The 27,999-nt window shown below is 39.4% G+C and overlaps 1 protein-coding gene and 1 long non-coding RNA gene across 15 annotated transcripts in view; one reads left to right on the top strand and one right to left on the bottom strand.

Moving 5' to 3' along the window:
- ELMO1 (engulfment and cell motility 1) overlaps positions 1-27,999 on the top strand; it is a 321,603-nt gene that overhangs the window by 33,970 nt on the left and 259,634 nt on the right. For all 14 annotated transcript variants that reach the window (XM_088166186.1, XM_088166250.1, XM_088166262.1 and 11 more), the window contains one exon: positions 16,061-16,210. In XM_088166186.1, the coding sequence (XP_088022312.1) occupies positions 16,133-16,210 (78 nt within the window). In that variant the 5' untranslated portion in view covers positions 16,061-16,132. The remainder of the gene's footprint in view (positions 1-16,060; positions 16,211-27,999) is intronic.
- Positions 104-27,985, bottom strand: LOC148225196 (uncharacterized). Its single transcript, XR_015804256.1, has 4 exons — positions 27,706-27,985; positions 23,734-23,936; positions 18,155-18,279; positions 104-1,491 (listed from the first exon to the last, which is right to left on the bottom strand). It is a non-coding gene; the product is annotated as an uncharacterized LOC148225196 (long non-coding RNA).

The raw sequence follows: 27,999 nt of genomic DNA, 5'->3' as shown, positions 1-27,999 counted from the left end.
TGTTCTGCATTGCGACTTTAGTCAAGATTTGCATTGTAGTCAAGAACTCTGGTCGGTAAAGTGTCTGGAACATAAAGTATTGAGATGTAAAGCCACACAGTTGTTCCTTGGATGTGAGAATTTATTTATGCACAACTTGGAGTTGATAAATCTCTGACCTTTTCAAAGGACTCTTCCTTTTTTCTTGCTGATATTTTAAAATTTTTCAAATGCATGTGGCATTTTAGTTGGTTGACAGATGACCAACTGATGTTTATGTATAGTAGCTGAGGCTATGTTATATTTGAGGTGTAGTATTTTATTGTTTGTTTCAGCCTACTTTTGTGACTTTCAAACTGGAATTCCCATCTAGGCCTTCAAATCTATAAATCCACATTTTTGCAAGAGGAAGTAAGATGGCAATTCTAACATTTGGTGTATAAGAATTTTGTGATGGATTGTTTTCTTCTAACTCCTCTGTTCATACTTACTTTAATAATCTTGTAAAACAAAAATTAATAAATCAAGGTGGGTTAAAGATCAGACACATGGTTTTATTTTAATAAGGGATAAAGCTGAAACCTTACTGAGTGTACATTGTTCAGCACTTGTTCTCTGGGACATATGAATCAGTCCCTTCATTACTGGTCTGGAAGCATTTCCTTTTGTGGTTACCGTGTATTTTGATTAGAAAAAAATACTTGGTGCATTACATTTAGTGCTTATGCTCATGTGAAAAGTTAATATTTAAAAAACCCTAAAAAATCAAGCCTTTTGTGGCCATGTGAAATTTTGATTTCACAGAGTGAGTTTGCTTGCTTGATTTATATATGTCAGCAGGAAGGGGATTTTGAAAGAAGGTGTAGAGAGCCTGCAAGCTTGAGGAAGAGCTGTAATTTGCATGGTTACATCTTGTGTGTCTGGGACGTGTTTTCCCAAAGGCTGCAGGGTGAAGTGAGCTTTGGAGACTATTTGCTCTGTGAGTGTTGAGGAAGACAGCAGGAAATGTGTGTTTCTTCTAGCTTTTTCTCATTGCTGGTTGTTAGTATTTGGGACTTCAGTGTCCCCTGAAGAGGGTAAGGTCAGAACCTGGTGGAAGAGGGAGAGTCATAAATAAGAGAATTTAAGAATTTTAGACCCATCCTCTCATCACCCTTGCTGCCATATCTACACAGCCACTCTCCTTTCTGTGTCTCTTTATCAGTATTGTTGAAAGAACCTGATAAATGAAGAAACCAAGCTTTCTTTTTTTAACTTTTAACCTTCACAAAAGGTACCGTAATTGGCTTCTGCAGAGCATAGGTTGTTTTGAGCTGACATTTAATAAAAATACAAGAAGAATAAAATATCAATGTACACATCTGGATTTCACAAACTGGCAGCGAAGGTCTTGTTTTAAAAGCATAAAAGGTGCAGAGAGATATTGGTGAGTGTTGAAATATGTCTGTTGCTTCTCAGTTGGGATTTACTTCGGCTGAGATAAAAGTTCAGTAGTTGGTACAAAATCTCCACCTGGAAAAAAATGATTGGTGTGTGTGAATGTAATCTCTTTGAGGAAGTGGAAGATGGCTTGAAGAATGGGTCATGTAAAGGAAAATAAAACATTGTCAGAAAAGAAAAGGAGAAAAAAAAGTGGTGAGAGAGATGAATTGTACAGCTTAGGCTAAATGTATTATGCTAAGATTTCTTCTATGAATGAATGTCCTGTTTAGAAATAAAGAAACAAGTATTCCCCCTCTTCATCCTTGTTTAAAAAAACATGGTAAAATTCCTGACAATTGCTATTTTTTCTAAGAGTTGATAATGTGAAAATTTTATGTACTAAAAGCAAGGAAAGCACATTAAAGTCTAATCCATGCTTACTTTAGTGGGTCTTAAAACTGTCATCACTTTAAAGTCATGCAAGAGCAAAAATAGGATCTTAAATACAAATGCTTTTTGTCTCTAGTGACTTTTAATGTTATAAGTCAATAATTTAAAAAATCTAAAAGCAGATCACGGTCAAATTATGCCTGAGGTAACATTTAATCTAAAAGTGCTTGAAAGCATCTTTCAGGGGTATTTTTACTATATTTGTCATCTATAAAGTAATGTAGTATATTCTTGGAAACTTGAAAGTTTAGAGGGCCACAGTTTGCTGGCAGAGACCTGTAACCTTTCCTTCTCACACACAGCCTAATAGCTGTGCTGAATACATCATGAAGTGTATCAGCTCAAAAGGAAGATGTGCTAAACAAGGCTTTTTACTTCTCAGCTGCTGGAGGAAACTTCCAACCTTTGGCATGGTTAAGTTTCTCCTAACAGAAAGCAGCAATAAATAATATAGGTAACTTGGCTGGTGGCATACAAAGCTACCTTGCTGCCTGCTTCCTTTTAAGATAGGATTCTTCTTTTTAGATAAGGTTGGTTAATGAACCAGGGGAAATGGTAACAAATTTAAGAAAGGAACTGTTAAAACAGGCACCTCCTCAATTTACTGACAATAGTTCAGTTTGATCTTTTTAGAGACAAAACAGTTCCTGAGAAAATCGGCATCCTTCGTAGCTGTGGGATTTTTAACGATGTCATTTTATGCATCTTCAAAGCAAGAGGCAAGCATTTTCTGTCATGTGCCTGTCTCTTTTAACATCTGTATTTCCTCTTCAGCAATGAAAATACTAAAAGCAAAGGCAGGAGAGTAGGGTAGCTAGCAGCCTTGCATTAATCCCACGGTGTAAAACTACAGGGATTATTTGGGTCCAGAAAGAGGTAACTGGGACAGGACAGGACAGGATTTCCTGTCATGGATGTGCTGAAAGTAAGGCAGTTGCCAGGAATGACTGAACTAATGAAACAGATGACAGATTATTTCTGAGTAGAGAACAGTTTAAACTTTCAGGGCTCTAAAACCAAAGCACACAGTGTTTGGCAAAGTCACTTGTATTAAATGATGAAAGCCTGAGTAAAAGGAAAAATGCGGTAAAGAGACAAACAGTAGTTGCTTGCTGGGCTGTTTCACAGTATTTGCATTTTGATTGGCTCCACAGACATTTGTGCATACCTTGGGGATACTTAACGTAAGGAAAAGCAGCTTTATATGTAAAGAAAAATGGCAATGAGATTTCAGACTTGGTCCCTATAGCATGTTCTCTGTACTCTTTCCGTCTTGGCTTAAATGAAAATAATGGTGATGCTTTTGTTTTGCGTGGGAAAATAGTTTCTCTTGTTGATTTGGTTTAAAATATGTAGTACACCTAGAAGTATTTGTCATTTTGTCTTGGTAATGAATCTTTTAATTTGGAAGAGTAAGATAATTAGAACACATTGGAAAATAAATGTAGCCAGAAAAGGATTTGCTCCTTTCTGTCCCCTCTCAGAGTGCATATCCGGGATCCTTGTGAGAAGCCCTGTCTGATCAATAACTACTCTGAATTGCTCAAAAAGGGCACAGACCATTTCCAGCAGACCCCTGGAAAGCTGTATCTTCACTTCTACCTCTCTGGTTTTCATGGAAGGTGTTGTATTGAGTTGAAGGATGGTTGCAAGAAATAAGTAAACCAGTCTCTACTTTCAGTGCCTTGAGGGCTGAGAAGGGTGAAATACAGGAAGATCTGTGGGAGTAGTCTGCCAATCACATGAATAAATAAAGCAGCTGCCCTTTCTGGGTAATCTGTCAGCATGATTTAGATACGATCTCCTGTAGCCTCTAAATGCCTCTCAACTGCTCTGAGGAAGTGTGATGCTCCATTTTATACTAGATTGTTGGAAGCCCAGAGAACCAAAGGGCAAGTACACGGCCACACACCAGGCCTTCAAATAAAAGAAAATGAAATACAAGCGTTCTTGCTTCCAGGTTTAGCATCTTTGTCTTTGAAGCAGAGGTCTGTTCATTTAAACAGTGTGATTGCTGCATGTGGTAGAGTCCTCTTTAATTAGTGCTTTTGGTAACAATCTTGGAAGAGATAAAGTCTATTTGCAGGTGAGTTTTTATTTTTTTGTGATCTGTCTCATACTAACTGCTAATAATTACCTTCTCTCAAGGACACCAAGGTCAAATGAGAATCTGGGGGTCTTGTGTGTCAAGAAGTTTGTTTTGCAAATGCTAGAATACATTTTTCTGACTTGTTTATATGGGAGCATTAGACTTTGTCCTGGGCACTGATGCAGCAGATTTACCTATGGACCTATGGACTTCTGCTTCAGAACTTTTTCGAGTGCCTTAATTAGAGTTAATGTAGTCTTTCCAGCCCCCTTCCCAGTCCTAGTTGAAATTGTTGGAACAGTGATTGAGTCCAGCAAGGTAAGAGATGTGGCTGAAATAAATCTAATTCTTTAACACACTGAGAAAAGAGCTTGTGAAAGTGGTGTGGCCTGTAGGAATCTGCTCCAGAGTTTGGAGAATGAAACGTGAAAAGCTAATGTCAAAATGTCTTCAGAAGCATATTTCATTCCTCATGTACACTGTTAAGAGGTTTTGCATGCCCAGATCAAGAGGAAGCAGTTGGGAACTGCATATTGTGGATAACATGTGAGCCCTACATATATCTTCCAGGCAAGATAGAAGGAAGTCACATCCAGCTCTGACAGAATAGCTAAATCTCGTTTTTAGGAGAAGGTGAAAATGGAACCCAAGTCCTGGTCTTCAGAGATGGGCAGGTTGTTAATCAGGAAGATTAACATCTTCAGATGGGCTCTGTGATTCTGAGAATGCAGCTTGAAGACTGCATCAATGACAAGAAAATGAAGTATTCTTTCAGTAGAAATGTGCACTGTAGCTTTTTGGAAATCTTGTATTTTCAATATAACCTGTGAATATTGCCTTATTTTGTGTAAAATTGACAGAGTAAGGCTCTGTGCTTGTTGTTGTCACCATGCTGCCAAACCTGTAAAGCTGTGCTTAAGTCTCCACAAGAGTAGAAATGCTTTACTGAAGAGCAGAAAGAGGACTATATTCTCTTTTAAAGTGATTGATACCTAAATCAGTCTTACTGCTTGAACAGCTGAGATCTAATGATGTTGAATTACTACTGAATTACACACGAAAGGTGCCACAGAGTTATGTGTTTGTGTTTGTTTCCATGTTGCTGTTTGCACACAAGGGATTTTCCAGCCAGGTGTTAGCCCTCCAGGAAGTTCAAAATGGTCAACTTCAGTTGACAGCTTTATTTGGAAACAGTTCTAACATGTCAAACTGAAGTAGACAGTTACCTGAACAGATTTGCCACCCCTTACCCCAAAGTGCAATGGGAAAATTTTATTTGGGAGCATTGGAATCTGAAAGTAAGAAGGATAAACAATGGTTTATTTTGCAGGGTACTTGATGAAGGGGTGTTATTCTGTATTTCTGAGGATACAGACTCTGGCAATCATCAGAGCACTGAAAGTGTACTTGGATTTAATCCAAATACTTTAATCTTTTAATATCTGTTACAATTATAAAACAACTCATTGAATTAATTATACAGACTGTAATAAACTTAGTAATTGCATACTTTTACATAATTCTCCTCTATGGAATTTAATCTCAGCTGTATGCCATGTATTGTGGGGACCTTAAGACTCAGTCCATTTATTAGCCAATTTGGAAACAGTGAATGTTTTACTCATTCTTGGCATAACACAGCATGTTCCCAGCGAGGCTGGAGCATAAGCTTCAACTGGAGCATGGCAATGGGGAAACACAGCAGTGCTGTAATCAACTTTTGACAGAGTATTAGCTCTAGTCATCTCAGGAGTCTTAGAGAACCTTTGAAATTATATTTCCTTATGAAATAGAAGATACTTGGAGAAACAGATCATATGTACTACTAAGAAAGTGACTTTTTATCTGAAAAATGAAGTGACCATGTTTACTAGACAAGCTGGTATTTTTCATGAGTCAAGTTTCTTCATTAAAATGTTCCCACATTTTTTCTAATAGTAAGACAATAGATATTAATAACGCCTGTGTATAGCTTCAACTGCAGTGGCTGAAGTGGTGGCTGTCCTCTCCCCCTTCCACGTCCTCTTTTTTTTTAATAGCCCAGCATGATAGCACAAGTCAGATTCAATGGAGGCTTAAGTTCACATGTGGATTGTAATTTCTGGGTGAACTCATTACCTGACTTGCTGTCCCAGCTAAAAGGGAGAGACAGTAAACCTTTCAACTGTTTGCTGCTTAAACTGTATGACTCCGTAGAGTTTATGACTCAAACCAATAAAGGATGATGTTTGCATCATTCTTTCCTCTTCCCTGGGCCATGCAGATTTTAATGTTGAACAAAGAGTGAAGTAAAATTATGGAGTGACCACAAATTGTACCAGGTACTTGAATGTCATGTATTAGTGTGTAACACAAACACATTTTAAGGCAGTTTTCTTGTCAGAAGTAAAGTTCCACCTTGATCTTTAAAATTATAGTTCAAAATATGGAATACTATTTGAATGGGATACTCTTTGCATCATGCTCTTGCATGCCAGATGGGAAGAGTTATGGAGATTATTGTTCATAAGTTGTAACAAACAGCTGGTTTTACTGTGTTGCAAAAATCTTATTTTGGCATAGAAGGCAACCTGCTACGAAAGCAGGTCTTTTTGCTCATGGTGTGCACTTAAGTATCTGTACTTAAGTACAGAAAAGGCACATTATTGGAACGCAGATGAGCAGGCTATGACTTCAGGAGTGCTTAGAGACAGTATATCAGTATGCTTAGAGAATCACAGAATCGTTGAGGCTGGAAGGGACTCCTAGAAGTTGCCTGGTCGAGCTGCCGTGCTCAAACAGGGTCATGTGCTGCTCACAGTTTTGCAGTAGAGAGATGAATAAGGGATAGTCTCATGTTAAAATACCCGGATCTCCTGTTACTAAGTGTCACATTTAATGCAGTTTACCAGGCTTTATGCAGGACATATCTCCCCTGGAAATGAGCTGGATGAGCAGTGTTGGCAGTGCTAATATATTGCAGTCAGATTTTTTCTGAAAGATTTCTTGGAGCCCTCCAAAATACAATCCGTATTCTGGTTGTGTGAATCTGGAGTTCGCTCTGTTCTTGTGTTCTTTAGTATCTTTTTGCTTTTATCTTACCTTACAGTGATCTTATGGTTAACCTGACTGTATAATTGAAATGATTGTTCAGGTGTGCAAGCTCCTCTTGATCTAGAATTATAAACAATGGCCCCAAGGTATGTGTCAGTGAAAAGGAGGATGATATCTCCTTGGGATGTCCCCAGAACATGCATTCCAGGCCTGCAGGTACACCAACTGAGCAGTATTCAGCAAAGCAGGGTGGCACAAGTGTTAAGTATCGGCAAATGCACAGTAGTTGTTTTGGCATGTGACTTGTGGCTATGTTTGTGCTTTAGTATTTCTGTTTCCAAAATGGGTTTTATGATGTCCATTAAAACTCTGGCTTAGTCTTGACATTTTATTTAATGCAGAATAGCTCAAGTTATTCCACAAATGTTAGCTATAAGCAAAGTCTCTAATATTAACTGTGCCACGCATTTTTTTCCTAAGTGGTCATTCCGTTTTTTCCATATGTTGTCTAGTTTTGCTGAATGTCCTTCAGAGAGCCAGCACTGGGAAGTCCACACGTGTTAAGGATAAATTATTCTTTGTGACCATGAGAGTGAACTGACAGAGAGCTAGGAGCCTGCAGAAGTGGATTCTGAGACTGTAGAGTGCTGGGAAGTCAGAAAATCTTGGGGCATTTTGACTGTTAGATTTTGATGCACTGATTGCAATAAGTATAAGAGAAACATCTCGGTACATGAGTCTGCTTTCTGATGCAAGATTACTGACAGGTAGTTTATTTCCTTCTCTTGTTTTTTGTTATCATAGAAGGTTCTGAGTTGGAAGGGACCAATAGGGATCACCAACTCCAACTTCTAGCCCTGCACAGAACACTCCAAGAGTCACACCGTGTGCCCAAGAGCACTGCTCAAATGCTTCTTGAACTCAACAGGTTTTGTGCTGTGACCACTTCCCTTGGGAGTGTGTTCCAGTGCCTTAACCACCCTCTGGGTGAAAAATCTTTTCCTAATAACCAACCTAACCCTCCCCTGACTCAGCTTCATGTCATTCTCTTGGGTCCTCTCACTGGTCTCCAGACAGAAGAGATCAGTGCCTGCCCTTCCACTTTTCTTCATGAGGAAGCTGCTGACTGCAGTGAGATCTCCTCCAGGCTGAGAAAGCCAAGTGACCTCATATGAATTCCCCTCTAGATCCTTCACCTTCTTCACAGTCCTCCTTTGGATAGCTTCTAGTAGCCTTATCATTCTTCTTATATTGTGGCACTCAAAATTGCATGTCTCTGAAGAGCAGTGACAATGCCTGACAAAAGTGCCCGTCTTAAAAATTTTTGTGCCCTCCTCAGACTCACACAAGTGGCATCCACCCTTTCTTTTGCTGTTTTTCTTACTTATTATGGGCATTAGCCTCTGCTTATGCACTGTGGAATATCAATATTACTCTTTTCCATAAGATTTTTCTATGCAGAGTGATTACATTAGAAGATGATGCTGTTTGTTTCAACCTTCAACATCCTGTCTGTTCTGTCAGTTAACTTGGTTGTTTCCTTCAGCATTCACACATCTCTGTTGCTCTCTCTGCCTCCATTTGACTGCTAACTTCCTGGCAGTTCCATTAGTTCCTCTGGATGTATAATAAACATTGATAGGGTAACAAATTGTCTTTGCTTTGTATACTGCTCCTTCATCGTCCTTCCAGCAGGCAGTTTAGAGTTTTCCCCAGTTTTGAGCTTATCTTCTTGTATCTATTATCTCCTTTGGGATATAGCTGGTTATCCTTGTTTTGATTCAGCTTCTGCTGTAGTATCATCTTGACTCAAGGTGCTTTTTTTTGTGTCCTTTCTAGCCCCCTGATTTATCCAAACGCCAGGAAAGTATGAGTTACCATAGCCAGATCATGCTAGTAGTAGAAAAGAGGACTGTGATTTTTTTTTTGTTTTTACCCTTGAGTTTTATTCAAAATTCACAGTACTTTTGATGAACTTTCTCTGTTTCTTTTCAGCTTGTTTTCAACCAGCCTGTAATAAACTTATTCAATTCTCTCACCTATACCTGCTTCCCCTCCCCCAAACAAAAAAAAAAATTACCTCCATCCTTTCAAGCTGTAATGTTTTGCATTACTATATTTTGTTGTTTCACAGTATCAATGGCCTTTTGCATTTCTTCTGCCCTCCAACTTTCTCATGCTGAGCACTTTGAATTTTAACTTACAACTCCTTAAGAACAGTTGGACCACTGTCTGAAATTGAGGTTTTATGTTTTCCCCATTACTTCCTTTCTACCTCACAGGTTATGTGAGACTACCCTGAAAGGTGGGAAAAGAAAACTATATTTAACTGGATTTTAAGGGATATTTTTTTGCTACTTGCTTCAGTTTAGAAACAACTGTGAGTCAAGCCAAATGACGAGAAAGAACCCTAAATGAAGTGGGCAAGCTCTGACAAACTGTGAAAATGTTAAGTAGATTAATAGTTTGCATTCAGAGTAGCATTTTGTTTTGTTTCTGTGCTATATACCTGCTATGGTCTTTAAATTTCGTATGCTAGGCAGGTACTCAGCATGGTTGAAAAATCATGGGGTTTTTTTTTTTGAAGCCTTAGATCTTGGACTGCTGGATTGCTATTGGTGTGGGGGCTATAGTGGTGCATTTTGGTTTTGTCTCGGTTTTTATGAATTGTTTTTAGAATTATTTGTTTGTTTGTTTACTTGTTTATTTGTTTATTTATTTATTTATTTATTGGAATTGTCTTTTGAATACTTGAGTTTGATACTTTCCTGGTCTCTAGTTTGAAGACCTCCAATATTAACATCTTTAGTGAACAAACATCTTTATCTTACTGGATGTTACATATGAGTTAATTAAATAGCCACAAAGTTTCAAATAGAAACTTGAATAATCAAAATTAAGGTTTATCCTCTTACGAGTTACAGACGTGTAACAAGAAGTTCCTTAATAAAAGGAGAATGATCTTCCACGAAGCAGGGGAGTTAATGTTAAAGAAGTACCTGAATTGTTCTGATAAGCTTCAATATGTGCTTTAAAAGCAAGACCAGACAGCCTTCTTGCTTATATTCTGAGTATATGCACTCTATTGTGTTTTCTTCCACCTTATCTTTTGAAGCACCCTTTAAAGCCTTTTTTGCTTTCTAGTTTTGAAGAGTGCTTTATTTTAAAGTGGTCTGGCCTGTCAAACATAGTGAAACCTCAACCATATAAAATGCTTCCCAGGAAGAGGGGCAAGATGACCGTGGATAGAGAAAATACTTGGAATGAAATTGTGAAGAAAGGTTACAGGGATGCTGGGAATGAGATAGGTGATAGCCACACAAATATTATATGTCTTTCCTGAGCAGCTTTACCAGTGGCAAAAAATATCCTGTTCTGTATATTTGATACCCATAATCCTAAAATCTCCTCTAATACTAGGTCTCCACATGTTTTGGAGAGAAAGGGTGGTGTATTTAAACCTGAAGGGTCCAAAGCTCATTTGAACATAATATTTCATTCCTGGTCTAATGATGCTTTACAGATCAGCAGAGTTAGGGTTCAGCATCAAAGAAATGTTCTTGTTTGGAGCCTGATGGACTGCTCTGAACTATGGAAGTCAGTTGAGGTGGGTCAGGTGTTCCTGCAGTGTTGATGGCTGCTGCAGAGGGGTAGCACCCTTCCCAGGTTGCTTGCTTTTTGAGATTACTGCCTTTTTTCCATCCCTAACTAGAGTATAGCTCATAGCTTCTGTACAGCTTCATCTTCCATTTTTGTCAAAACATCCACAGATTTTATTGGCATGGGTCTGCTGGGCCTTTTATTCCTTCCTGTCTGGTTCAGAAGTGAATAGCACTGAATGCCTCAGAAGGAAAAAGGCAGCATGAAAGCCTTTTTATGTACACAAAGTGTACATCCAGCCCCCTGGCTTCTCGGCCCTATTTTTGTTTCTTGCATAGATGGTAGAGCATGTTTACAGCTCCTTAGACTCCGCTGTTCAGTCATGCAGTTTAACTCCAGAAAGAACTCTCTTGGGGGATATTAATCCAGCGTTGGATTATCTTTCTAAAATCGTTAATCAGACTTGGTCCCTGAGGGACCTTCCAGCTGAACTTGCCACTTAGTTTCTGTTTGCTGGGGTGACAGGAGCGAAGCAGAGGAAGCTGATGAGGTTTGACAAGAAGTGGTTCCTTACGTAAGGTGCCGAGCAGAGGAAGCTGTGCCTCTCCTCCTACTGTGTGCCTGGCCAGGGCTCAGCTCCCTGCCAGCACCCACTACATCCTGCTTGGCACTGTTGCCTTCACTGCCCTGCTTTCCCATCACCTTCAAGAAATGCCATGCAAAAACCTGCTTCTGACAGAGAGTGGCAGGATCTGTGCCAGCTCCAGGTGCTGTATATGCTGCCTTTTGTCCAGGCAGGAAAAACATATGCTTTATTAATTTCGCAAGTGTACGTGGCATTCCTTCAGTCACTTTCTAATAATTAATTTTCTTACTCGAGCTGTTCATGAAATGAGCTGGCCTTCTCTTTGAATATTACCTCTCTTCTGTAAAAGAAGAAATAAGCTGTTCTAGGCTGCTTTTTACATTTACGAGTAGAGCTGCAAGCCATATAGCTCCTATTAGCCTTGCATTTTTCTTCTGCCTGTGGAGTAAGAATAGAATTTATTTCTTGAGAGATGTGCTCTGATAACTTTAAGTTACTTAAAGGACTTTGAATCTTTGTAGAAAGTTCCAATGAAAATGCAAAATAAGTTTGAAAAAAAAAGAGTTCCAGTGAGAACTAATTTCATACACTAATAAAATCCTGTTTTCCACATGCAGTGCATAGGTATAAGGGGAAAATTCAATATATTTTACTGAAATTTGTGCTGAATGAATCCTTCAGAGCCAGGAAGGCAAATCAAGAGCTTGCATATCTGTGCTGATGCACTTTTACATTAAATTTAACATATCTTGATTTCCAACTTGGATGTTTATTACTCTGACTTAGTAGACCACAGGAACTACTTCATAGTTTGGTTGAAATGCATAAATGTACTATATGTTGTAATAAAAATAAATTGCAAAATGGACACTTTAAAGGGATAATCTGTCATAGTTCTGCAAAATCATATTGATGGAAGAAAGTATGTTCAAGTGGTACACATGCTTTGGTTGTAGTTTTTACCCCCTCAAATTATAAAATAGTGTGCTGTTGACCATGTAAGTTGCTTAAACATTCTCCAGGTTACATCTCCTTGCATTCATTAGGGAAAACAATGGGAATTTGCCTTCCTTTTAATCTGACCCCCTCCTCCCCTTCCTACACTCATGCCTGCACATGATGCATCCTTCTTGCCTTCAGATTCTGCCTTGAAAATAAATGTAAAAAAGAGTTGGAAAGTTGCTCTTACATGTCAGTGCTTCTCAGATCCCACTGGGAGAGAAAAAGATTTGTCCTTGAGAAAACTCCATGACTAGACCCTTCATCGACATCCCAATCCTTTTCACTGTTTGCTGCTGGCATAACAAAAAGCAGCCGAAAGCAGTTCTAATTCTTCATTCACATAATGAAAATTGCTTACTAAATTGGAACCATTTTGAACCAGAATTTGTGCCTTCCTTATTTTGCTGGGCAATATCTAACACACTGCATACCATGGGAATAGATAGTAGATAATTTTGAATTGTCAGTGTTGTAGGTTGCAGAATTTTTTTTGCAGTCCCATTTTTAGGATGACAATTAAACATCAATTTTCACGTTAAAAAAAGCCCTAAAGAATACTTTTTTCTGACATTGCCACACAGGTAGAATGAAACTAAATTATCTTTTGTGTGTTGCACTGGATTCATAAGAATATAAATTAGGAAAGGAGAAGTCAGCACATTTGACTAGGATGTCCACTGAGAAACAGAAACAAAATTATGATTTTATATGCTTTTCAGCATTCAGACCACACTGTTATCTTTGAGTTGATCTTCTGGTGGGAGAAGTGGGACTACATCCATTTGTATTAGTTAAAGATCTGCCACTTTACTTTGTGTTTTATGACTGTATAAGCATACATATAGTAATAATTATAATTATGTAGGAGATTTGTGCTAGCCTACATTAAAATCAGTCACAATGAAATTGTCTGCTGAATGCTGTGGCAGACTTCTCTTGCACCCTGCTTTGGAATGTGCTTATTTTCCATAGCTGAATTTGATTAACTTACCATCAATTTTCCTTGACTCTTCTTTCTTAAACCTTTCTTCCTGTGTGAGTCATGATAGCCCACAACTTTCTACAGCAAAATGAGGGTTAGTACCCTCATATGCATGGGAAAATGGAAATTTTCTGCAAATTTATTGCTGTGTAATGTTGTTTTACTTTTGTACTTACAGCCAGTGGTCATGAATGAGAGTTTTTTCTCCAGCATTTATTGTGAGCTTTGGAGGGAAGGTATTGGGCCACAAGTTACTTCTTCTCAGTCAAAAGAAACTGTGTTTGCTTGTGCAATAGGTGGATTCTATGGTTTTTATAGGTCTCCCTTCTATCTCTTTAGATATGTCGTCTACAGATGATTTTTTTTTCATTAAAAGTGTAGAAAAACATGATAGGGGGAAATAAAACTCTTGACAATAAAGGCTTACTCAACTGAAGCTATCCTCAGTCAAGTTTGTCTGTCAGGAGCTGCTGCTACTGCTCTTTTTGTGTTGAGGCCAGCTCTGGAGGAGGCTTCCAGTATCCCTCCTGCCAGGGATGCAGGGAGTAGCCTGTTGGTCAGGCACTGGGTGAGTCAGCCCCACTTAAGCGCCGCAGACAGTTTGATACCAAAACATCATCAGGCTGAGAGTACGAAGAACTGTGCTGCTGAGGAGGTAGGAAACACTGTCACCATGAGCGTGGGAGCAGAAGGTGGCATGGTCTCAGTTTCAATTGACTATTGAGGTGGATTAACAGCTCCTTGCTGTCAAGAAACCTCGCTTCTTCTCCTTTCTCCCATGTTGTATCACCTCTGAGTAGCTGTTTGATTCAAACAAGGTAAAAAAACAGATGACCAAAAATACTTTTAATGCTTTTTGTTTCTTTGTTTGCTTGTTTTTTGATTTTTTTTTGGTTGGTTGTTTGGCTTTTTTCCTGGTTGATTGAGCCAGTGCACTACACAGCAAGGGGAACACTGGTTGGAGATGCAAATGGTGGGCATTTGATGTTTTGGGGAGGAATTATGGGAACTTGCATCTGCTAAGGCTCTACAGGGCAGAAGACAGCCAAAAGTAAATGTCTGGTTTTCTCAATGACCAGCAAGCCAGCTGCATACTTTAATTGTCTTTATTCCCAGTTTCTGTAACATCTAACAAATATAGACAATATCACAGTGTTTCTTAATCATACTGCTTAGGCTTTCAAGGCACTTCCTGCAATCTAGTCTTATTTATTAACTGTCTATTGTCTTATTTACTGCCTTGCGCCTTGCTTTGTGGTGATGTGCGGTCCTGTCGGCATCAGAACTGCCATTGTTGGAAATAAACTGCTGGAGTGGTAAAGTTCATAAATTGCTTTTATATTATGTGTTGAGAGCCCTGTGTAGAATGTAGCAGGGCTTGCAGAGCCAGAGGACTGAGCCTTTTCAGAGCAGACCAGAGGCACACAAGAAAAAAGGAAAGAGGAGACATCCAGAAAGCTGGATGAATTCCCACTTATAAAAGTACTCTGAGACAAAGATACAACGTTTCCCAATAAAGGGATGATTTCACGATTTTGTTCAGAATGACCTGAGCTCCAGCTTCTGCTGCAGTTGAAGAAAAGTCATTAGACCAGGTTAGTTGAAGCAGCAACTGAAGGTGGTCAAAGCCTTTTTTAACCTGTACCTCTTTGTGTCTTTGGAGGTCTGGTATACTCAGCCAGTTCCTCTCTTGCCTTAGCTCTTTGAAAGGATGTATGTGCAAACATATCTCCGTGCTTTCACCACTTCCTTCTCTTTTTCTGCTAAGAAGAAGTGGGACTGCACTGCTGGGGATTTCTACAGCTTCTCTTGTTTTGTGATACATGATGGGGCTTTGCTGGGTCTCAGCAGAGCATGCAGGAAACGCCATAGTTGTTGGGGAGGGCTTGGCAAAGCAAGCAGGAACCTCTTCATCTACAAAAGGGTGCATGGTCTGCTGTGTCTAAGAACTGCGGAGCTTTGCTACTAGGGAGGGTGTCCTGCCACCACCAAGCTGAGAGTCGGTTGCAGAAGCTTTGTTTGCAAGCCCAGAGAGGCACTACACACTCTTGATAAACATTCGTTGTTGTTGTTGGAAGGTTATGAAGTTTGATGAGTCAGAAGAGACATAACTTCAATTCTGCAATTTGGTTCTTCCCCTTTCCTCTTTCCCTGAAATTCACAGCTTGCACTATTTGACATGAGATCCTGTTGATACTCATATTCTTGCAGAATTATGACATGTTACGTGGCTGAGTATGACATTACTGGATGTATACTACATCCTTGTGTATTCACATGTCTGAGATGTACCATAAAGAAGTATTTATATGTGGGTATCTCTGGATCCGTGAGGTGACGGTGTGTGTGCGTGTGTGTATGTATATGTAGAAACTGCTGTGTGTTCTGCCTTCTTCCTGACATACTGGTTGCTATAGTGCAGTGATCTATTTGTGAACACCCAGAAGATCATTGCTATAGTTAAAAGAAACAGTGTTTTCTGGCAGTAACTTCCTGGGCAATCTCTTCTTTTGAAGCGCCAGCATTAACCAATTGGATGACGTTCCCTGGGATTCCAGGAGTGACACTGTAACGGGAGTTTTCTCTAGTTTGTCGCTTTTCCCCCACCAGCATATTTAATATTTAAAAATAAATTTTCTATTTAAACCTAATGCATGCCTATTATTCACTGTACATTTCAGTGCTTCAGCCATCTTTCTAAGAGACTGTCAAGCTGTGCTGTGTGTCATGGCGTTGTGTCTTGTGTTTGCTCCTGTAATATGTGCCATTCTCCTTCTCCTGCACATACATACACACATACATTTTCATCCACCTGCCCAGCCAAGGGAAATGTAGGAGACTGAAGTGGCAGTGCTAGAGTTCTGCCTGAACTGCTATAATATTCTTTTTTCTTTTTTTTTTTCCCCTCCCCCTGCAGGTGTGAATAAGAGAGACTCTCTGCAGTATTTAGTGTCCAGTTGTACTGGTTCCGAAGAACAGAAGTGTCGCAATGCCCCCTCCTGCTGATATAGTGAAGGTGGCGATTGAATGGCCAGGTGCCTTCCCCAAATTAATGGAAATAGATCAAGTAAGTGCCTGTGTATCTGCGCTCAGCTGGCCCTGTTCATGAATAAGAAGTTCTCTGCATGTTTTTCTCTGCATTTATGTTTACTTCAATGAATGTGCATTTTTCTATGAATGTATGTGGGGTAGAAGGTGTTTTTTATAAGGGGTGTAGCCCTCTTCCTCTCTTACTGCTAAGGTTTTTGATGTCTTTAGCTGATTTTTTCATTTGCTTTTTCTTTCTGAACAGCTGCTTGAATAAGGCATTTACTGCTTGTGTGACCCACTTAACACTTTTGTGCCTTGGTTTGTTCAACCGTAAAATTGTAGTAGTGTTGTTACCTCTGCGTGGAAAGTCTTCCAATTTCTAGTCAGTGCTTTGCATTTGGAGTAAAATCATATCGAACGGCTGCAGCAAGTGCAGATTTTGGAACTTAAGTTCTGATGCATTGTGAGCAGGAAGATCTTTGTTCTGTTTAGGAATCTCAGGGGTTGTTCTGTTTATCTGGTTAGTTCTAAAGCAATGGCCCCATGGATGGATTGGAGGCAGTGTACAGAAGTTAACAAATTTAAAATAATTAATTAAAATGTCCTTTTAGGAAATTGTGGTGGGGGAAAACAAACAAAAACAAGTTTTACTAGGGCCATGTTTTATATTCTTGACTTCTCTGAGATTGTTTTTATGGCCCATATATTAATATTAAAAGCAACCTCTTTAATATTTAACAGCTTACCCTTAACATTTTGAAATACTACAGCGTGTTGCCTGGTTGGAATTATTATTATTTCTGTAAGTGGTATTCAGGGTGAAGAAAAGCATTTTATAATGTGCTTTAGACTCTGGTGTGTTTGGGGAATCTGTACATTATAAAGGTCTATTGGAGAGGAGAGCATTTGAATTCACACTGAAAATGTATTTCTTCATGCTGTGCAATGAGTTTCACTTGTAGTTAACCATTTTGTGCCACATGCCTGGGAAATTCCTGTGTGAAATTTGAAGAAACATTGTACTAGAGGGTGGCTAGAATCACAGCAGTATGATTTTTAAGCATTCTGAAAGCCCCCTTAGAGGAAAAGGGAATTCCCAAGTGAAACCAAACTTTGTAGATTGATTTTTTTTTTGACCTGCCAAGCTTTTCTACTTTCATTTGCTGAAATTTTTTCAGTAAGCATAGAAATCTTTTGCCTTCTGGAGTGAAGAATGTTTTACTTTTTTCTTCTTATATGACAAATGGAAGACACTGTGCACTGTTCAGCAAAAGATGAATGTTAGTTATGATAAACCAAGCACAGTGGGGACAAAACTGAAAAAATATTATGAAGTCTCCTTTCAAACAATAGTAAAATAATATGAAAGTGATATGGTTTAATTCACAAAAAGCTTAAAGCAACTCTCAAAAACCACTTATATCTTATATGTAATATTAGCTTATTTTCCTTGTGTTTAATTTTATAATGCAAGATTTGAAGGAGATCAAGTAAGATCAATGCTGAATTATATTGGGTAAAACTCCTCAAACACAACCTGCCAAGTTATGTGCAAGCTTCCTCAAGCCACTTTATGGATAGGAGGAGGAAGAAGAGGGAAAGTAAGGCCAAACGGGAGAAGACTTTACAGAAGCCTGCTCCTGATGAAGAGAGAAATGGAAATGAGGGAATGAAGTTTGAGTCTTATCCCTCCCCCTTCTGACATGGAAAGCTAAGAAAGAAACATCCCTTCCTTCTACCCATGCACACAAACACTCATATTTACCTTTTTCAAGGCTGGGAGCAGTGTGAGAATGAACCTTGAAAATAGGGTCTGCCTTTGATTCATTTAGTGCTAACTTTTCCTCAATCTGTTTCCTTTAAAGCAGCTATTCAGTAGAAGAGCTGTAGTGGAGGAGATGATTCATCCCTCAGATGGCTAGCTGTCGGAGATGATAAAGGGGAGGAGGGAGAAAAAAGACAGGAAAGAGAAACTACTTACCCACTGACCAGACACTGCAGGAGTGCCTGTGTCCCAGGTGGGATCTGCTCATTCACTCACCATTTTGACATATATTCAGAAAATCCTAAAAACTTCCCGTACTGATTTCTTCTCTCTCTTTCTTACTGTCAAGAAAAACAGTATTTAAATGAACAGCATTATAATATGACTTTAAAAAAAACCAACAAAACCCCATCACTGTAGCATTACACAAGTTTTTTATCTTTCAGAGTACTGAGGCTGTCCAAAAACTGAAGTACAAGTACCATATAAGAAATCAGAGGAAAATCTGGGAGGTTTTTTAAGGTTACTTATTGCATATACTTGGAAGCACTTATTTATATTCAGTTGCACATTATGCAAATTTACATGCTGTATATATGCATGTTTTGCTTTGCAATGGAGAGAATAAAATATTTTCAAAGTAAAGAAATGTCACTGTGAAACCAGAACCATTGATGGTGGTGTATTAGGAAGTGTTGGCCTTAAAAGAGCTCGTGAGTATTTTTTCCACCAAATGTTATTCAACTTTACATTCCCCTTCAGATGCATGGCTTCTGACTACTTGGACTTCAGGGAGCACAGAGCCTTTTCAAGTTGAAGCTTCCCACTGCATTTCTATATGTTTGTTAACCTGGGTTCACCAATGGTGGTTTTAGATTTAATCATGCAAACTTAGTCTCAGTTAGAGAGATTCTGTGCCAGAAAAAGTAATATATAATTAAGTGCCTTTTGGAATTAGCCTCTGTGCCTCCTTCCAATGAATGTAAAGAAAATTTTCTACTCACTCATTGACATGTACTTTTTTATGTCAGGGATTTACAAGTGCTTTTTTCTTGGAAAGTTGCTTTAAACAGGGAGTGCAAAACTGTCTTTTATGTATTGCCCCCTCTCTCTTACCAAGTGGGAACTAATTAAGTTGCAGTAAACCTGGCAACTGGCTGATGCCTGTATGCATTAGAACGGATTTTAAATCATGTTCTTCTTGAGAGATGGACTTGATTGAATTCAGTTACTCTCTTCCAGAATACTTGGGGTTTATTTGGGTTTCCCTCCAATTCCATCATTTTCCTCAATTATGAATTAGAAAAATAGCATCCAGACTCTTTCCTTGTCCATAAATCTGTATTAGGAATATTAAAACTCTGCCCCAAATTAATTTTTAATATGAAGATTTGATTGTGGCTTTAAGAACTGTGTATAGTGTTATCTTTCATGCTTTAGTCTTTCTGTCATGTAAGGTGAGGAATGGAAATGTGTTGGTGTCTGAAATTGCATTGGGATGTCTTTGTGACCTTTTTAGTAATGCAGTCCGGGGAAAAAATGAATGGTAGATGCTGTCTGTCTGTTATCCTTTTCTTCAGTCTTCTGGCTGATTATTTTAGAAGATGTTAAGAATAGGACTGCACAGGGTCTGTGCAGGTGAACCAGGATGCTGGCTAGTCTATCCTGTCTTCTCTTTGTTTGTTCCAGAAATAGCTATTTCATAAGAGCGTGTTATTTCTCGTGCTCATGTTCAGTGAAAGTCTGCGTGCTTTAATTTGTGCCCATTATGTATAAGTCTTAGCTGTTGAGGTTTTTTCACAGCAAAAATTATTTTAGATAACCCAGTGCTGGTTTTAGGTTACCTGATGCTTTGTGGGTTTACAGTTACACTGTTCCTGCTGCAGGAGAAGCGGCTTCCATGAGAGGCATAAGATAGAATTTGGGTACAACATCTATTTTAGTTTATCCCGTTCAAATGCACTCATGTCTTAATACAAGTTGTAGTAAAATCACATTTCTCTAAGCTTGGGGATGAACTTCCTCAGCTTTCCTATAGAAGCTTCCAAAGCTTTCCTATAGAAAGGAACAGTTTATAATTAAACTTGGCTGTACAGTCTCTTCCTCCAGGTTTGCTTTTACCTATGAGATCATTAAACATGGATTAAATTAGAAGATGTGTATCTTTACATTAGCAAAAAGAAATGGGGGTAGGGGGAGGAGGAAAGCTGTGTTTTCTTTTCAAAGCACAAATCTCATAAAGTGAGCAAAATTTACAGGAGCATTGCCATATGACAATTTCATGTTAATAAAAATGCAGCCATGGACTGCTTTACATTAAAGTTCTCTCTAAAGTTTAGATTTACTCAGCAAGTTTATCTTTTAAGTCTCTTTCAAGTTATCTCTTCTCTTCTGCTAGTGTCATTTTAATTGTGGCTTTTTTTGTCTTCTTCATAGAAGTCATTGTACTTTACTGCATATTAAAAGGTCATGAATAAGGTTTTGTTTTTTTTAAAAGGAGCTTTCAAACCTAAATCTGGTTTCAGACCTAAATCTGGACCCTTGGGGATTGTTAATTGATTTAGTGCAGTGTTTCTCAAACTGTGGGGAAAAATGAAGTTCAAAAGGGATTGTGAAATACTTAGAGAAAAGAAAGTGGCACATCACTTCTGCCATGTGTGTACACTAAGAATAGATATAGTTTCTGCAAATACTGTCACTACTAATAGCAGTATACCTAGACAATACTGGCATCACGAGTCTAAATGTATGTGGTATTAGTGAGCACCACCATTGTTCAAGCAATGATCAAGAAAGGGATACTGATGTCTCACTGTCTCACCATACTGTGAACTGTTGCTTTCTGTGCTTCATTCTGGCTCCAGACTCTGACTCCCTCAAAATTGAGGGGTTTAATTCTTAAGGGAATGAAGAAAGAGAGAGGGTCTTGCCTCCTTCCCACAAACCTGCAAATTTATATGAACTCTTACCCAGGAAGTGTAACAGTACTGCAGTAGCCGGAACTTGTGATGATTTTTGGTATGAATATTGCGAAGATTTCCAATGTTATTGCACATCCTGAGTTTATAGTAAAAGGAAATGTCAGTGCCTTTAACAGTGACAAGATCTCAATTTTTTGAAGATAGAAGACTATGAAGCAGCTCATGGGGAGAGGAAAAAAACAAACCTAACACTGACTTATAGAAACATTCTGTGCCTGGATTTGCTAGCAGCAGCTCTTTTCTGTCAGATGGGAGAAGGAGCCAGTGCTTGAGGCTGACCACTGGAGCTATATCTCAGCCATTCTGAAGGAGGATGTCTGTTGTTGCTGATGGAAGACTTGCGCAAAGATGGATGAACCAACAGGTGGCTACTTTTTCAAAAAGAATTAAAAATCACTTTATTGTCTTGAGCCAGTTTGTTAAAGGCAGGGTTTGCTTAAAATCAGTGTTTAGGTGCCAAACAAATGCTTTTGGAATTTTATTGCTCCTTGTACCTGTCATATTTCAGCTTCACAAAATTGAATATAAAACTGTTCATAAAGCAGGTGCTAACTGGCATATAAACATAGTGAAAATATTATTAATAGAGCTGGTAAAGAAATCCTATCCATTATTTTTATGTGATTTTTTCCATTTCCTTTGTTGGACTAATGAAAGGCCTCAATTTTTTACTTTTATTTATTTTGTAGAAGCTGTTCAGCAGCAAGAATAACCTTGGAAACAATAATGCAGAGGTTTTAGTGCACTGGATATAATTCAATGTACTGACACACTTGTATACATAGACAATGCTTTTTTAACATAATGAACCAATTGTTAAATACAATGGATTTAAAAAAAATATAATTCCTTTTCTTACAGGGCTGTGGCATTGGAGTAGTGATCATTAGTGCCTCAGTTCTTTGATGTGGTGGCAGCCAGCCAGAATGGATAAAATGGCCAATGTTATTGTCACATGTCACAGACATTTTATTAGTCTGGTTTGTCCAAAGCCACATTCACTCTGGTTGGCTGGAGTCTTTCAAAGCTGCAAACTTGTGTCCTGTGGTGTGTGTGGCTGGGACCTCATCACTGAAAAATCCATAACTCTGTTTTACTAATTCTGTTTAGTACAGAGGCAGCAGCAAGGCCTAGCAGATGGAAGAAGTTATAGATGTGCAGAAGGTTTAGACATTGTAAAAGAAAGGGAGAGGAAGAATAAATAGAAATGTTTTGTGAATTGCAATCTAATGGATGCTATTTATGCTTTCTACTTGGTGCTCTCTTCTAGGTTAAAAACCGTAAGTTCAATGCAGTAGACAGGGTTTTATTGGTTGGTTGACTCATTGTTTTTTTGTTAAATAGAAGTGCAAGTAGAGCCAGCATACACTTGAAGTCTGCAGAACTAATATTCCAGTGTTCCTTATTTCCAGCATAAAGGATGTTCAGAAAATAATATTTCAAGAAAGAGATAAGGCACTTTTTTTATTCTCCTCTTGATTTTTGTGAGTTTGTGGGGTTTTTTCTTTGGTTGGTTTGGGGTTTGGTTTGACTTTTTCATGTCTGATTCTACTAGCTCCACAATTCTTGCCAGAATCTCCCTGTTGAAACCTGAATTTTGCTGCCTGATGTTGATGGCATTTTCAAGATGAAGGTTAAACATGACTTTGAGGTTGTTGCATCCATAAAATTTTTAAACTATCAGCAGGAGTCCCATCTCTTAAGTTAATTCTGTTCTTATTTAAGGGATTCTTGAAGTTATGGACTGATGAATTAATTCACATTCTGGCCAGCTGGAGTATCAGTTGTATTCTAGTTATAGAAATACAAATTGTAATACAAAAGAGTAATAACAAAAATCCCACAGTATACTTTTTTTTTGCCTTCATGGAGAAACTTCTGTCCTTGTAGGTCAGCAATGTGTCAGTCATAAGCTGGGAGTTTGGGGTTTCTTCATTCAGTCTTCAAAGGCATGCTCTCCTAATATTGTGTGAAGAGCCAAACCTTAAAGCCCTGGTTTGTATTTAAAAGTGTGTTTTGGCTGTATTTTAAATATATGTGGCAATAATGCTTCATGCAAACATGCTGAAATCCACAACTGTGGGTCCCTAGGTATTTTCTAACTTTTCAGTACTCTTGATTGGGAGGTTTTACTGTTCCTACTTATATTTGAAAAAACAGGGAGTGTTATGGCTTGTTAGGACACTAGATATGGAGTAAGAAGTATCTAAAATTCTGTTTATGGTTTTCTTTCTTTCATTAAGTTTTTTTGTTAACAACATTATATTTTGCTGCTTTCTTGTTTTACAGTCACTGTAACATCCTAAACATATGATCTGTGGGTCAATGCTTAGATCAGGTGAAATGCAGACTTGAGTGAGGATCTCTATGGGGTGGGAAGGGAGTAACTGAAGAAGCTGCAGCCGAAAGTGAAGGGGGAGAGGACACAAATACCCGGGTTTCCCCTAAGTCTTGTGCACTCTGTGGAGTTCCTATTGCTAAATTTATACCAAGATCTCGCTACTGACATGTTAAAATTACCACCTTAAGAGCTGTGAACTGAGCTGATAAAAGCTGTCTCCCATCAGTGGCTGCACTTGTTGAGGGTTTTGCCTTTCGGCTCTGAGGTGTGAATGTTTCCAGCCCTGGGTTGTGTTGCTGCACTGGCACAACTCTGTGGTGTTGGCCTGGTCTTGTCTGAGTTTTGTACTCTGTAGCACTGTGGTCTCCCTGTTCTTCAGGCATTCACTCTCTGTGCTGCTCCCCTGGTTTAGAGAAATCCTCTCTTTTATCTTTTACAGATGCCTGATAATAAGTTAACAAGTCTGGTCTCACCACTATTCCATTGTAGTCAATGGGGAGTGTTGATTCCCAGAGTGGTTCAGAGCAGGCTGAGAAGGCTGAAGTCCAAAGCACTCCATCATCTCCCCCTTTCAGAAGACCTTGTCTCTTACACCACAGGAAACCAATGTTGAAGTAGTGAGTCATGGATCCAGGTGTCCTGGCATCTGGTGTTTGCCACCAATCCACTGTGGACCCTAGTGCATGACAGTAACAGATAAAGCCTCCAGATTGTGAAAAGAGGTGTTTTTCTGTTTTTTTAATAGCCATTAAAGCAAGTTTAGCACTGAAAGATCTATTAGTATCATGGTAGCATTAATTATAAGATAGAATGTTGTATTTGCTGACTTGAAGTTCTGTTTTTTGACAGATGCACAGGTCAGCAACAGAATTTTTTTTCCTTAATGCTGTTTCACACTAACAGATGTGCTGCATCTGCTATTTTTTTCTGTGATAGGCTTAAAGACAGCAAAGTTAAGGGTCTTCTTGTTACTTCTGTGGTTAAAAAGTGTCAGACAGGGAGAGGGATATCCCAATCATTGTCCAACAACAAAACCCCAACAAACAGAACTTAACAAACCAACCTAGCAAAAGGAAAAAGCAATGGATCTCTGTTAGTCATGTGGAAAGGAAAGATACTCACATTTGGCCTAAAAGAAACCTGTCAACAATTTCCTTGTATTGCTCAAAGAATATCAGAACTGCACAGTAACACAGGTTTCCACCCGGATTTTAGGCTTCTCTTTACAATTCACACATGCACAAACACACACTTGCTGTTTGATTTGGAAGTGCTTTAAACCCAAATTGGAGTACTACTGGTGGTTTGAACAGGACTTAGGGCTTGGTCAACATTGATATATTGGATATTCTTTGTTTGCTTTTGCTAATCCCATGATTTCTCTGGAACAAAACAGGGGTCTGGGCTAACCCAGTTTACAGTCTTGCGTGCCTGTGCTTAGTTCTTTCAAGTGACTGGTTCCTTGTGAGTTCTCCATAGGGGTAAGCATGAAAGGATGAAACTGGTGAGGAAATTGGAGTGGGAAATCTCAGTCTGGGTTCTGCAACTTACTTTGGAAGTGCTGCCAAATATTGCACAAGTAGCATGGGTGGGTACTCAAGGAAGACTGAGTTAGGGATCTGTGTGCATCCCAGCACACAAAACCTGGAGACACGACTGAGATATATGCAGGTGACCTCAGAATTGGTGACCTGCATGGTGGATTTCATCAGGGCCACACCTGACTCTTGGGTAGCTGTGCTAACCAGTCAATGCAGATAGAGCTTTACCAGGTGTGTAAATTCACATTGGCTGTAGTGCTGCCGATGCTCTGTGTCATTGTCAGGATTCTCCCCTTGTGTGCAGATCAGTAAGTCACGAGGCTGTAATGCCCCAGTGTCACTTAACTTCAGCTATCTATTTAATACCTACCCTAGGAAAATACTTTTATTCTAACCAATGTGTTCAGTGTAGATACTATGATAAGTTAGCTGAAGGTGTTATCTCCTGTAGGGAGCATCAATTTTACTTTGATCTCTGTTAGTTTGTACATTAAAGCAACAGCCTGATCTTAGAGCTTTAAATCAGCATCTCAGCATGTGCAAAAGCTCATTGCATTTTTACGTCTAGGAGAAGACATAGATACAAAAAAAAGCACTAGTACAAAATACTCATTTCTATGAAGGAAAAACTTCAAAATATTTCTGGACTGATAGTAAGAAATTCTTTGAAGTACATTGACTAATTAGTCAAAGACTAAATTAGTCTTTTTGGAACTGTAAATGCAGCAAAGGTAAGTAAATTTCCATAAACATAACTCTATTTAGATTAAGGTAAGAAAACAGTCAAATCTATGGTCTTTGACATTTGGTAGATATTTAGAGCCAGGGGCAAAAAAAGAGTGACTTTGAATAGCCTGCCAAGTGGATTTACTCTGCAGAGAATGGAAATAGACTTTTACTTCATTTTCCATGGTTATAAAATGAAAAAAATCTAATAGCTCATTTTTCTTTGTTTTCTAGTAGTGCTGGGGTCCTATACATGCAGTAAACAGTCATGTCCTGACACTGATACCCAAACATATTTTTGTGTCTTGCTGACTGCAGCAGGATTCTGGGGGTGGCTCTAAGCCAGCTGGGAAGTGCAGTGGAAACTGGGCACTCACCTGCCTGTCACTCCCAGAGCAAGGGAGGGTTCTGCTGGCAAGGGCGCTTGGCTGTGCAGGCAGGGTGGCAGGGCTGCTGCTGCCAGCTCTGTGCACTTTCTGCCAGAGTCTCCCTGCAGCACACTCTTGCCAATGAGCCTGTGCCCAGGAGAGTGCACAGAGGGAGTCATGGCAGCCCTCCCTGCTTGCAGTGGCACCCCTTTTGTGAACAACATGCTAGTGGCAGTTTATCTCCTAGCTATGGAAGGGGAAATAACTTTTTCTGGAGACTTATACATAGGGTGAGTGCAGCCCAAGGGATTATTAGGAGCAGCAGCTTATTAGTATTTCTAGTATTATTAGTATTGCTATGGTGGTATTTATTTTACATTTATCAATTTGTAAAGTGTTAGCAAATTGCTAATTCCTAACTCTCTGTCCCAGAAGAGTTCCACTTCTTTTTTTCATCCTGTTGCTTCTTTCATCACAAGTGGTGCTTACTCACATCAGTGCTGTAGCAGTAGTGCCACAGGAGGACCAAGCTGTACCACGAGAGGCTGGTTGTATAAATAATTTTTATTATTGAGGATCCATTTGCTTTTCCTTTTAGCGGCTCTTTACAGGTTCTAATTGATTTGTTGCAGGGATTTATGTTTGTTTTGTCCAAGTTTTTAGTTTCAGATTTTGTCACATAATAATGCAAAGGTGGTGTAGAACAGGCAAAAGGGGCATGGGGTGAGTGGGATGGACAAAGGATGTAAAGAACTTAGAAGAACCAAAATAATGATTTGAAAAGTAATTTAATCCAGCCTTCACAATATTTATATTATTGCTAGTTTAGGTTGTTAAATTGTCTTTTTGTCATAGTTTCTAATGGGAAACTATTGGTCCTATGGGAAATAATGGGAAGAAATAGCAGTTACTCTTTTTTCCTCCATTATATTGAATCTGCTAGCTGGTTTCTGTTTACTTTGTAAAAGGAATTAATAACCCAGATAAAATTTTGTCAAAATATGGAAATATCAGAACAGGACCTACAGTAGTATCCTAAGGGTTGAGCATGCAGCATGCAGAGCTGTGCACTCTGCTTGGCAGCAGTTTGCCTGCAGGCTGACACACGTGTCCTGAAAGGCAAGCTGAAGTTATCCAGCTCCAGACAAAGCTATGCTCCTCCCTCTGTCCCTCCCCCCCTCCCATTTGTTTTTGGTTTTGTTTTGTTTTTCTAAAAAGGTGGAGAAAAGAAAGCAGTTGGAAGCCAGGATTGCTCTCATAGAGTTGCAGAAGCTGAAAAAACCCTCAGAAAGGAGGACAGCGGGTCAAAGTAGTTGTACATAAGTGACACAGTAATCCAGACTGAGGAACTGATCAGTCCAAAGAACCTGGGGCAAAACCCCACTAAATCCACTTTTTCTATTTGGCATGATCTGCCTGATCTGCTTCATAGCCTGCCTGCAGCTATGCGAACAACTGAGCCACTGCAATAGAGAAGCTGCCGTGGAGAAGGGACATGTTCCTGCTGCAGAATGGAGCAGTTTCCCACTTTTGCTTTTTTTCCCTGTCTTGGTTTGAAAGACAGGTATGGTCTAAGGAAAGGCAAGAGCCCCCTTCCTGAGATGCAGAATGCAACCCCCTCCCTTTTAATTATTTTAGTTTTAAATCAGAGGCCTTCAGGCAGGAGATGTGGGGATAAGGATACCAGTTCTTTACCGATTTCTAACAAGGCAGAAAACAACTACAGCTATAAAAATTGACAACAGAACAGAACAGTATAGCTCAGTTCCAGTCCCTTTTGGCCGCAGGCCGTCTCCATGCGCTCAGTTACCGGTGCTGTGGGGGCAGGGCAGGTCCCGCGTAGTTGAAGAGGGCTGGAGTGATGGCGGCAGCGGCCCAGGGGTGAGGGGGATGAGAAAGTGACTCCCCCCTCACGGTGTCGGTCGTGGTGCTCAGCAGAGTGTCCGGAGATAGTAGGGTGAGGTGGGAGAGCAGCAGAGCGATGTCCAACGGCAGGGTGCGTGGATCTCAGCACTGGGATGGCAGGGGAGATGCCAGATCGGAGTCCAGGCCGTCCTCCCACTCCACGAGCCAAGTGAGAGAGTCCCCCGCTCCAGACCCCCCC

This window comes from Sturnus vulgaris, chromosome 1 (assembly GCF_052056855.1).
Source record: "Sturnus vulgaris isolate bStuVul1 chromosome 1, bStuVul1.hap1, whole genome shotgun sequence".
NCBI classification, from domain to species: Eukaryota; Metazoa; Chordata; class Aves; order Passeriformes; family Sturnidae; genus Sturnus; species Sturnus vulgaris.
The sequence above is the reverse complement of the archived record's forward strand: the minus strand, read 5'-3'. Positions and strand labels throughout refer to the sequence as shown.